General features: G+C 38.1%; 1 protein-coding gene across 3 annotated transcripts in view; it reads left to right on the forward strand.

Moving 5' to 3' along the window:
• The window catches only part of XIAP (X-linked inhibitor of apoptosis), a 44,174-nt gene that overhangs the window by 24,390 nt on the left and 7,214 nt on the right, over positions 1 to 12,570 (forward strand). For all 3 annotated transcript variants that reach the window (XM_080909843.1, XM_080909844.1, XM_080909842.1), the window contains 4 exons: positions 6,389 to 7,294; positions 8,607 to 8,706; positions 10,823 to 10,901; positions 12,106 to 12,148. In XM_080909843.1, coding sequence (XP_080765969.1) covers positions 6,421 to 7,294; positions 8,607 to 8,706; positions 10,823 to 10,901; positions 12,106 to 12,148 — 1,096 coding nt within the window. In that variant the 5' untranslated portion in view covers positions 6,389 to 6,420. The remainder of the gene's footprint in view (positions 1 to 6,388; positions 7,295 to 8,606; positions 8,707 to 10,822; positions 10,902 to 12,105; positions 12,149 to 12,570) is intronic.

A 12,570-nucleotide genomic window follows, 5' to 3' on the forward strand; every position in this document is an offset into this window, starting at 1 on the left:
TCATAGTACTGTTTTCCCCAATCATTTCCCTCAGGATTTTTGATTATCTTCCCTCTGATAGCAAAGCTTCCTTTGATATGTGTCCCTGCTTTTCTCCACTTCTGGTTAGTACAAAGCCTAAATATACTGATATAGAGAAACCTTAAATTATCTCAGCATACTCTATTGCATGTCAAATCTTTGTCTCCAATAGGTATATACCCTGTTTTTTCTATATTCACAATTCTGTGCTTTTTAGAGTTATACTCCTCTCCAAACCCCAGGTTTCCTCTGTGTGTGTGTGTGTGTAACTTTTATTGTATGCACATATATGAGAGAGGCACACACAGGCAAAGTGTGTGATTAAGGGTCAAGTAAAACTTGGTGGAGTTGTTTTCTGAACTTTACTGTTACATTGATTGTTAGGATTTAACTCAAGCCACAGACCTCATGAGCTAAGTGCCTTTACCTACCAAGCTCTCTCTTTAGCGCCCCCCACTCCCTCCCCAGGTTAACTTGTCTTTTAACTCATCTGGTAATTCTCTTTTGGTACTTTTCTACATCCTACAGTGTGCATGCAGTACTCATTCAGACATTGCTTTCTAAGCCTATGTAACCTGAACCAATAGGGTGGTATTAATTCCCAAGAAAGTGGTCTCCTTTTATTTTTTTGAAGCAAGGGTCTTAAACTCACCTGGAACTGGCCGTCTTCTTGCCCCAGACTCCTGATTGCCAGTATTGCAGGGCTGTGTTTCACTTAAAGGCTCCTCTTGGAAGCTCCTATAGAATGACCAAGTTTCACACATCTGGAATGGGATGAATAATTGAACTCACAAATGTCTGCCATTTCACAGATTATGTTTTGATTATATTAAGAAATAAAACATTACCTCAGGTAAGGTAAGTTTTATCATTTTGTTTATGTTGGCCATTCTTCAGGAATATTAGACTTGAAATGCTTAGTCTTCTAATCTACACTGAAGTCTCATTTTATTTTATCCTAATTTTTATTTGATTTTTTTAAGACCTTTTTTATTGAATAGTCTCTCTATTTACATTTCAAATGTTATCCTCCTACCCCTCCCATTGCTTCCATGAAGATGTTCCCTCTCCCAACCACCTCTCTACCGCAGTGTCTTGGCATTCCCCTACACTGACCAAATGTGCCTTCCCTGGACCAAAGGCCTCTTCTCTCATTGATGCCAGACACTACTATCTTCTGCTACATATGCAACTGGAGCCATGGGTCTCTCCCTGTGTGCTCATTGGTTGATGTTTTAGTCCCTGGGAGCTCTGGAGGGTTTGATTGGTTGATAATGTTGATTTTTCAAGATAGGACTTCTCTGTATATCAACCACTACTGTCCGGGAACTTGCTCTATAGTTCAGACTTGTCTTGAACTCATGGAAAACTGCTTGCCTCTGCCTCTAGAGTGTTGGGATTAAAGGCATGCGCACCATTACTGCCCTCCCTGCCTGAATTCTCTTACCGAAGGGAAGGACTCATATTCTCAAAGGCAACCCAACCTATTTTGTACTGCATTTGACTTTTGAAGTTTATTCATATGTGGTGCTTAAATGTTTTGGTTATGAGCCAGCCAGAGGGCTCATCAGGTAAAACCACTTGCTGCCAAACCTGATGACCTAGTTTTTCTCTTTGGAGTTCACGTGGTAAAAGGAGAAAAATGGCTTCTAAGAATTGGGATTGTCCTCTGACCTCCACACATGTGCTGTAGCACATACCCCTGTACACATGCACACACACAAATTTTAAAATGCAAAAAATAATTAAAATGTGTTAAGTATGTACATTGGCCTCAATCCTACTTTAAAGTATTTGTATTTCTTTCTCACATGCCAACTTTCCTTTCTTTTGGCACAATCTTGTTTCTTCCAACTATTTCTCATGCTGTTATCTTGAATGTTCTTCTAAGGACATGAAAATGTGTCAGTGTCTCTCTTAAAGTGTGTTTGGAACTAGAGGTAATATTCATAATGTATCTGAATTGGATATGAATGTTCCACATCTGGACACTAACATAGTCTGAAGGCTGTGGGTTTTTTCGCAGCCACGTAATGTTGGCTTGTAATGAATTTGCAATTAACTAAAATCCCAAGGTTTTAAACTGGAAGGTCTCCTTTATGTGACTTCATTTGTTCATTTCCTTAGTTATGCAATGCTATTTTTTAAAAACAATATAAAATGATATATATTTGTAGTAGATTTTGTCTCACTAGCTTATCAACTACTTTTTGTTTCTTTGAATCTTTTATATAATTATCTAGCATATCATGCTGATTCAATAAAAAACTGAACATTATTGTCAGAATGTTTTCAAACATCTGGAAAATGATAGTTAAAAGTATCTTAAACTATATTCCAAAAAATTTCTCATAGAAAGATAAAACTCAGCTCTTAAGGGATATGTGAATACTAGTGAAAATTGGCAAGGCTGTATAAGCCTGAAGGGTATTGTCATTTTTCAAGAGAGGCGTTTTTTAATACTACTCAAAGGGAATTGATGTTATAAAACATATTGTGCTTACACAGTGCTCAAAGTTCTGTATAAATCTTCCCCAAATCCCCAAAACAAGACATTGTGACCATTCTGGTCTTTGGCTTTTTTCCAGACAGGGTCTCATTATGTGGTTCAGGCTGGTTTCTAATTTAGTATCTCCTCCCTCAGCCCCTAAATCCCTAAATGTATTCTTTTAAATATATATATATATAATCACCCACATGCCAGATCACAGGTGTTTGTAACTCTAGTTCCAGGGGATCAAACACTCTCATAAATCATTTTTATTTCATGCGCACTAGTATTTTTCCTGTGTGTATGTCTGTATGAGGATGTCTGATCCTCTGGAACTCTAGTTACAGACAACTGTGAACTGCCATGTGGGTGATAGGAATTGGATGAACACAAGTCCTCTGGAAGAGCAACCAATAAATACTCTTAATTGCTGAGCCATCTTTCTAGCCCTTGAAAATATTTTTAATTGATAGAAGTAATGATGTATGTGTATGGAATACAGTATGGTATTTCACTACATGGGAAATATATGTTAAATAAAATCAGTAATTTTAATTGTCTCTATTATAGACATTTTTTTTATTGAGACTATTTAAAACTTGTTTGTTAAGTATTTTTAAAGTAATTAATTATTGTCAACCATAGTTTTCCTAGTTTCATAATTTTACTACATAACACTTAGTTATCAGGGCTAGTTCAATGACTCAGTGGCTAAACCATATGCTATGCAAGCATGAGGACCTAAGTTTTGATTATCAGGACCCAAATAAATGTTGGGTGGGCATGGTGGTATACCCCTAAATCCAGAAGGAGACAGGATTTCCAGAGCAAGCTGGCTAGCTGACTAGACATTTTAGTGAGGTCTGGGTTTTATTTAGAGATCTTGTTTCAATGAATAAGATGGATTGAAAATTTGGGGTGATCCCAACACCAACCTTAGGCTTCCACATGTACAGGCTTTACGTATTTACTCCCACTTATGAAAACACGGTGGGGGGTGTTCTCTATCCTGAAGGACTTATTGGTATATGCCTGTAATCCCAGGACTGTAGAGGCTTAGGCAGTAAATAGAGGCCTGTCTGGGTTATACAGTGAACTCTGTCTCCAAACAAAAAGGAAAGCATTTTAAGTTACTTGTCTTCAGCCATAGCACCCTGATGTCCATTGACCGTCCTATTTCCATTCAGTCTTCCTTCATCTAGGTTCCCTTAACTACTGTTCTGTGAGATTAACCTTTTAGCTTCCCATATATGTACCTAACATATTTCCTTTCACATAATGTCATTCATCTCTATTCATGTTGCTGCCGGTGGCAGTATTCTAATCTTTTTAAGGTTAAATATTATATACATATACTACATTTTCTTTGTCCATTCAGCAGCGGTCACCTAAGGCTGATATCACATACACACAAAGCTATAATAAATGTGCAAGTGCAAACATCTCTTCAACATGCTGATTTCATTAGCCTGGATGTATGCCCAATGGTGAGACTGCTGGATCCTGTTTTAGACTTGTCTCTGCTTTGTTTGCTTTTCAGATTGTGTATCACAGGCTGACCTAAAACCTCGTTATGTAGCTGAGAATGAGCTTGAAATTCTGATCCTCTTCTACCTCATGAGTTCTGAGAGTATAGATGTCCTGCCACACCCAGCTTTTGTAGTGCTGAGGATTAAACCCAGGGCTGTGAGCATGCTAGTTAAGTCCGTGAGCAACATCCCTATCATTGTCTACTGCATTTTGACATTTTTTTACTTTTAAACACGTGTATTCGTGTGTCTGTGTACTAGTGGGTGTGTGTACATGAGTGCCAGTGCCAAGGCCAGGGGGATTAGATCCCCTGAGGCTCAAGTTCCAGGTAGTTGTGAGCAGCTGGCTGTGGCTATGGTTGCTGGGAGTGGAACTCGCCTCCTCTGGAAGAGCAGTAAGTGTTCTTAACTGCTGAGCCCTCTCTCCAACCCCTCACTCTCTCTAGGTTTTGAAGAAACTCCATTTAGGCCTGGAGAGATGGCTCAGTGCATGGTGGAAGCAGAAAGGAAATCCTCCTGAGTTCATCTGAGAGATCCTGCCTTATCAAAGTGGAGACTAATAGATGATAGACTAATAGATGATATCCACTCACACGAATGCATACCAGGCACACGTATCTACATCATACCAAAAGAGCCTCCATTTTGTATTCCATAATAGCTGTTAACATTCCTGTTTGCAGGTCCCTGTTTACATCCGTAGTGGCAGTTGATGGTTTTTGTCTTTCAAATAATAGCTCTCCTAATAGTGGGGTGATAGCTCACTGTGGTTTTAATTTTTATTCCCCTGGTGTTTGGTGTGATGTTGATGTGTTTTCATGTGTTGTTCGGTTATTTGTATGCCCTCCTTTGAGGATATACCCAGATGTGCAGTCATTATGACCAGAATCTTTCATTTTTACTGTGAAATTATTTGAGTTTTAGCCATTTGTTTATTTTGCATTCAACATACTGAGGACATTACAGCAATGTGGAGATTCTGGAGAACCAGGTTTTTCTGTAGCTAGGGTGATCACGTGCTCTTTTGCTTTGCCTAAGGCGACCATTATTGATGCTCTTGTCCTTGTACAATTGTAAGCAGCATCACTTTGCGCTTTCAGACCTGTTGGAGGACAAACTGTCTTGCCACTCTTCCCAGAACCCAGCTAACTTCTTTTGGTATGTTATTTGGGTTAAACATTACACAGTTGTACTTTGGCACCTCTAATGAGGCTGCTAAATTCTCTTTCATTCAAACAGATTGTTCCTTGACCAACAGAAGTTGGTAGCAAAAGTAATTTCAATTAATATTTCTAAATATTTAGAATGTTTCTTAAGGAATCCTCTGCCTGGCAGTTTTGGATATGTAAGGTGTGTCTGTGTTTGTGTTTCTCACCTCTGTGTGTTATATGTGTATGTGTACACACATAAAATAAGGAGTGGTCCACTTCCAGAAAAAGTGAATTCTACACATGAAAATGAGAAGCATTTGATATCCTTAACATGCTGAAACCAATATTATAAATACTTTTGTTTAATCATTTCTCTAGTCCTTTGAGAATTTTTCACATTGCACTATGATCATAGTACCTACCTTTCCAGCTTCTCCCAGATCCACCGACCTGACTTTGTCTGTGCCTTTGTCTGTACATCAAGTTTCATTTGTGCTCTCTGTATACTCTCGAGCACAGCATCCACTAGAGCACCTTTGTTTGCTAAGCAAGAAAGTAAAACTATTTTTTAAATTGATGCATTAGCATTCTAAACGTTCATCTGTTTTTAAATAGTAAAAAATTGAACTTTGATGCCTTGAATATGTAATGATTCATTATAACAATTATGCATAGCCTTTAATAATCTGCATATTTTATGCTGCTTTCATGTTTTTCCTAATTAATGACTTCACATGTTTAATATTTATAATTTTTCTGTCATAGTTTCCATATTTATATAAAATGAATACTTAAGATTAGTAATTCTGCTGTTTGTTTATATACTATTTTCCATCAAAAGAGAAAATGGGACAGAGGTTAAGGCTCATTGGTAGAACACTTGCCTAAAATGCCAAAGGCCCTGTAGACTGCAATAAATAGGTGAGAGAGAAGCAGACTGGGTGTGGAGCTCTGAGTTAGAACATGTGTTTGGCATTATGTGAAGCCCTAACACTGAAAAAGGAGAACAAACAAGAGCTCAGGTTTTAAGACTCAAGTGGGTTTCTAATGTACAACTCTAGTGTTTAGAATTAAGATGTGCCTTCGTGATTGTGCCATTATTTTTATGTCATCACTGGGTAATTTATTAGTGCTTAGTATCAGAAATATATTCCTTATGTTTTGAAGTTCCTAATGCAATAATGTTCTCTTTTTAGAAAAGGTGGACAAGTCATATTTTCAAGAGAAGATGACCTTTAACAGTTTTGAAGGATCTAGAACTGTTGTACCTGCAGACACCAATAAGGATGATGAGTTTGTAGAAGAGTTTAATAGATTAAAAACATTTGCTAACTTCCCAAGTAGCAGTCCTGTTTCAGCGTCAACGTTGGCCCGAGCGGGCTTTCTCTATACCGGTGAAGGGGACACCGTGCAGTGTTTCAGCTGTCACGTGGCAGTAGATAGATGGCAGTATGGAGACTCAGCTGTTGGAAGACACAGGAGGATATCCCCAAATTGCAGATTTATCAATGGGTTTTATTTTGAAAACTGTGCCGCACAGTCTACACATCCTGGTATTCAAAATGGCCAGTACAAATCTGAAAACTGTGTGGGAAGTAGAAATCATTTTGCTCTTGACAGGCCATCAGAATCTCATGCAGATTATCTCTTGAGAACTGGACAGGTTGTAGATATTTCAGATACCATATTCCCGAGGAACCCTGCCATGTGTAGTGAAGAGGCCAGATTGAAGTCATTTCAGAACTGGCCAGACTATGCCCATATAACCCCCAGAGAGTTAGCCAGTGCCGGACTCTACCACACGGGCATTGATGACCAAGTGCAGTGCTTCTGTTGTGGTGGAAAACTGAAGAACTGGGAGCCCTGTGATCGTGCCTGGTCAGAACACAGGAGACACTTTCCCAATTGCTTCTTTGTTTTGGGCCGGAATGTTAATGTTCGAAGTGAATCCGGTGTGAGTTCAGATAGGAATTCCCCAAGTTCAACAAATCCTCCAAGAAATCCAGCCATGGCAGACTATGAAGCGCGGATTGTTACTTTTGGAACATGGATGTACTCGGTTAACAAGGAGCAGCTTGCGAGAGCTGGATTTTATGCTTTAGGTAAACTTGACCAGTAAATTACTTTCCAAATGTCACAGGGCGCCTAAAAAGAAAATCATTGTGTTGATTTTGTGCATTATCAGTATCATTCTCTGAACTCTTATGTTAAATCTTTAATGTAACTAATGAATTTATGTTAAAAGGCTATGCTTTTATGAGTCAGATCTGTTTAAGTAATTCTTGGGTGGGGGAAGTTAGAGTTGAGAGAGAAAAGATGGTAATCAATTCTTGATAGTGGGTCTAATAATAATACTGGCTGCCATTTATTGAATATCTACTCTATACACTCAAAAGCCTACTGCATGGATTTTCTCTAAGCTTCACTACAATCTCATAAAAACCGTTAACATTAGAGACTTTGGTTTGATTCCTAGTAAGTTAACATGGAGCTTAGCATGGAAGCACAGCTGAATTCCAGCAGTCTATGAGCTGAGAAAGGTCAGCATGAGTTTGAGGACAGTTTGGGCTATATTGTGATGCCATCTCTCAAAATCCAACCAAACAAAAGTAATGTCTACCTTTAAAGCATACACTACATATTTGCCAGCTTCAGAGTACTTTTCAAACAATTCCTGTACATGTCTCATGAAAAGCCAGCAGGGTTATGGCTTCTAGGAATATTTTAATCTGCATGCCTGAGTCATTTGTTTTAGGATTAAGTAATGCCAAATTCAAAATATAAATTATTTTAGTTATATAACCTACTAATCTGCTTTAGATTTATCTATCTAAAGTATATGAAGTACACTGTAGCTGTCTTCAGACACACCAGAAGAGAGATCCCATTACAGATGGTTGTGAGCCACCATGTGGTTGCTGGGATTTGAACTCAGGACCTCTAGAAGAGCAGTCAGTGCTCTTAACTGCTGAACCATCTCTCTAGCCCATAACATAGTAAAGGTCTGTTTCATGTCAGAGAGCTCTGTTCTTAAAGATACTTACTTAGCTTGTAATTTATGCTGCACTTCATTGTTAACATTTAGAATATCACTTAAACAGATTGCAGTTTGATAAAGTACGTTTAATAGTGATGGTCCAAATGACATACACTAGAAAAAAATGTAACAATTGTCTAACATAAAAACTGATTTTACTTTCATTGTCTACTATAAGGCACATTATATTGAGATGATGAATTTAGTATGTATTTTTCTTCAAAGGACAAAGATCATATCCAGATGGAATGTGAATGTTGTCTTTTAAGCCATGAGGTTTTATGTAACTTAGATACTCCTTAAATGTTAGAATGGGCATTTTTCCCAAAACTTTTTCTTGCACAGAAACGCATAGTTTTACCTGTATGTTTTCTTAGGCGAAGGTGATAAAGTGAGGTGCTTTCACTGTGGAGGAGGGCTCACAGACTGGAAGCCAAGTGAAGACCCTTGGGAACAGCATGCCAAGTGGTATCCAGGGTAAGGTCCTTAATTGTTCATTCAGTAATAGGCAAGTTGGACATTGTGCAGTGGAAATATTTGAATTACTTTTCACCTCAACTATTTTTGCCTTCACAATGGCTTGAAATTCACACCAAGTTTACAGAAATGGGGTCACCTACTTTGTAGGGGAAAAAAAAACCACCTAAGACTTCTGGTAACCAAAACATTCACTGCTCATATGTCATATGATACTTAGATGATTCTTGTATTTCTAAAAACCAAATTATAAAAATGTATACTTTTTATTTAGTATAGTGTACAAAAATAAATACTTTTGATTTAGAAGTAGGCTCTTTACAGATTGGCATGAGCTCATGGTGCCATGAGAAGTCCTAATGTATAGTATTGTATAGTATAGTATGGTATGGTATGGTATGGTATGGTATGGTATGGTATGGTATGGTATGGTATGGTATTGTTGTATAGTATTGTTTGTTTGTTTCCTTTGAGACAAGGTCAGGTTGACCTAAAATTTCCTATGTCTTCCAGGCTAGCTTCCATCTTGAAACCCTCATCTCAGTCTCTTTGTCATCTTGCCTCTGTAAAATAAATAATTCAGCTGTGTAAATTATGAGATTCTAATATAAAATAATACAACTTCAAATATTAGAACAATCATTTGAAAAGAACCTTTTAAAAGCAACATTCAAATTAAATGAGAAAATAAAAACTAAAGTTTTTAAGTGCTCAGTACTGGTTTTAAAAGATTAACCATTTTGAACTTGTAAAAAAAATATCAATGTTGGCCAGGTGGTGATAATGGCAAATGGCTGTAATCCCAGGGCTCAGGAGGCAGAGGCGAGTGGGTCTCTTGAGTTTGATATCAGCCTGGGCTATGGAGTTCCAAGACAGCGAAGGCTATGGAGAGAAACCCTATATAAACTAAATAAGTTAGTGTTAGGGTACTGCAGATTCCTATGTATATTAGGCTGCCCGTAAAACTCATGGCAGTCCTCCAGCTTGCCTCTTGAGTATTATAGAGGTACCATGCTTGTCTTTTTTGCTTCTTTTTTGGAATAATATCTCTTGTACGTCAGGCTGGCAAGAATTCACTGTGTAGCCAAAGATGGCGCTAAACATTGTGTTCTTGGTTTCATCTTCTAACAGCATATAATTCAGGTGTTTTCCACCATGCCTAGCTAATATTTTTTTTGACTTTTTTCATTTTCTTTTTTGGCAGAGGATATATATATATATATATATATATATATATATATATATATATATATATATATATATATATATATATATATATATATATTCCAAAGTAGCCAGGTTTCGTATCATCTTTCCTATCTCAGCCTCCCAAGTGTTGAGGTTACAGTCAGATGTCACCATACTTGGTTCCTAATTTAGTAACTTTTACTTGAAAATTGAAAGTCCTCAAATTGATATTATTAGCATGGTAATAGTACTATTTTAGCCTTGAAATTATAGCTGGATAAGGAATTGGATAGCAGTGCTTTGTGGTTCCTCATAAACAGTGAATGAAGCTGAGGCATTTAACCTCAGCTACTTAGGAGTCTGGTGAGGATGGGAATTTCAAGGCCTGTCTAGGCTACAAAGCATACTCAAGGCCAGCCTGGACTTCTTAGAAAGACTCTATCTCAAATAAAAAGCTATTTGTAAAAGACGAGGGTGATTTATGGTTATTCCTGCTTATAATCCTAGCACTTAAGATATATCAGTAGGAGGATTAGAAGGCCAAGGTCATGTTTGGCTACATAGCGAATTTGAGGCCAGCTTCAGAGTAGCCTCTGATGGAAGCTGACGTTATAGATGCTTAGATGCTCATGATCCTTAGTTTAATCCCCAGTGACACATACAAAAAAGACATTAACAGTAAGAAGATAGGCATTACTTACTTTTTTGTTGCATGAGTGGGGAATGTGCATTGGCTAGTGCACAATTGGAGGTTAAGAGTGCAGCCTGGAGGAGTTTGTTCTCTCCTAATATGTGAGCTCCTGAAATTGGAAATGCTATCTTTCTGCCCCCCAAAAGATAGTTAATGGAATTTATATGATAGAAACTGCCTTACTAATACTTCACTGATTTATCAGCTAGTAGAGTTTAATTTTCTTTAATCTTTTAGGTGTAAATACCTATTGGATGAGAAGGGGCAAGAATATATAAATAATATTCATTTAACCAATTCACTTGGCGAATCTTTGGTAAGTTGCTTATTTTGCAATATGTTTTCAAATTCTGTATTATTTGTTTTTCTTTTGTTTTTACTAATTTATTCACTTTATATCCCAATATCCATCCCCTATTTTCCAGTTTCACCTTCATACAATTTTTCTTCCCCTTTTTTCCTAAGAAGGGGGAGGCCCTCCCTGGGTACCACCCCACCCTGGCACATCAAGTCACTGCAGGACTAGGCATATTCTCTCCTGCTGAGGCCAGCAAGGATGCTCAGTTAGGGAAGCAGGATCCACAGGCAGGCAGTAGGTTCAACAACAGCCCTGCTCCAGTTGTTCGGGGACCCACATGAAGACCAAGCTGCACGTCTGCTACCCATGGGCAGCTAAGTCCAGCCCCTGCTTGCTCTTTGGTTGGTGATCCAATTTCTGGGATCCCTCAAGGGTCCAGGCTAGTGGACTCTGTTGGTCTTCCCATGGTGCCCCAGTATGTGTGTGTGTGTGTGTGTGTGTGTGTGTGTGTGTGTCTGTGTGTGTGTGTGTGTGTGTGTATACACATATGTGCACCACCCCATATACACACCATGTTGTACAGGTACCTGAGGAAGCCATAAAAGGGCATTAGATCCCTGGATCTGGTGTTAAAATTCCAGGCAATTATAAGCTGCCCAATATTAATTCTGGGAACTGAACTCTTGTCTTCTGGAAGAGCAGCAGGTGTTCTTAACTGCTGAACCATCTCTTTAGTAACATTTTAGCAGATAATACTTAAGATTGCAAAAATAAGGACAGGGATATACATGGGTTTTGCCTTTTCTGGCTAGCATAAACAGGTCTCTGGGTTTAATCTCTAGTAGGACAAAAAATGTAATAGTGTGTCTGAATTGACACATAGGACAGTGGCAGTCAGAGCATTAGTAAACTGAGAAGAACCTTGGATGGCAATGGGAGTCTAGAGCTGACTTGACAGTTCTCCTGTTAGCTTTTAGTTGAGTTTGTATATGCTTGTTCCCCTGCAGGGAGTCATTTGATCTCATTGGCCCTCAGCTTCTCGTCTGTATGGGGTGGTGATTAGATAGTCTTACCTTTTTTCCATTCTGTCTGGCTATGCTCTTATGAATAGTCATGTTTTGGATAAGAATAAAGCCAATTTGTTTTAAGTTTATTAACTTTTCAAATTGAGATAATTGCTTTCTGCTAAAGTGAATTCTTACCATCCATATTTCTATTTTAGGTGAAAACTGCTGAAAACACATCATCACTAACTAAAAAAATCGGTAAATATGCCTATTAAAATAAATCTGTTTAGTTTTGTTGCCAATTTATTGTAGCATGTTTAATGAAGATGCTATACATTTAAGAATTTAAGGAAGTGCTTATAATTTTATACCAGATTTTTTTGTAGTGAGAACAGTACCGGAAAGCCAGGTATTATGGTGCAAATGTCTAATCCTGGTATTCATGCTGTTAAAGCTGGAGAATTCTGAACTTGTGGTCAGTCTGCATTGCATGGCATGGTTTTAAGAAAGGAAGGAAGGGAGAGAGGAAGGTATATTAAAGCAACAAAGATACTAGAAGTTTAGATTTTTAATTTTTCATTCATCTGTTTAGTTAATGTGTATGGGTGTTCAGCCTTTTGGGTGTCATATTCCTGCCTGCTTGCCCCAGAAGCCAGGACAGGGTGTCAGATCCCCTGGAG

Source organism: Micromys minutus (assembly GCF_963924665.1).
Source record: "Micromys minutus genome assembly, chromosome: X".
NCBI lineage: Eukaryota > Metazoa > Chordata > Mammalia > Rodentia > Muridae > Micromys > Micromys minutus.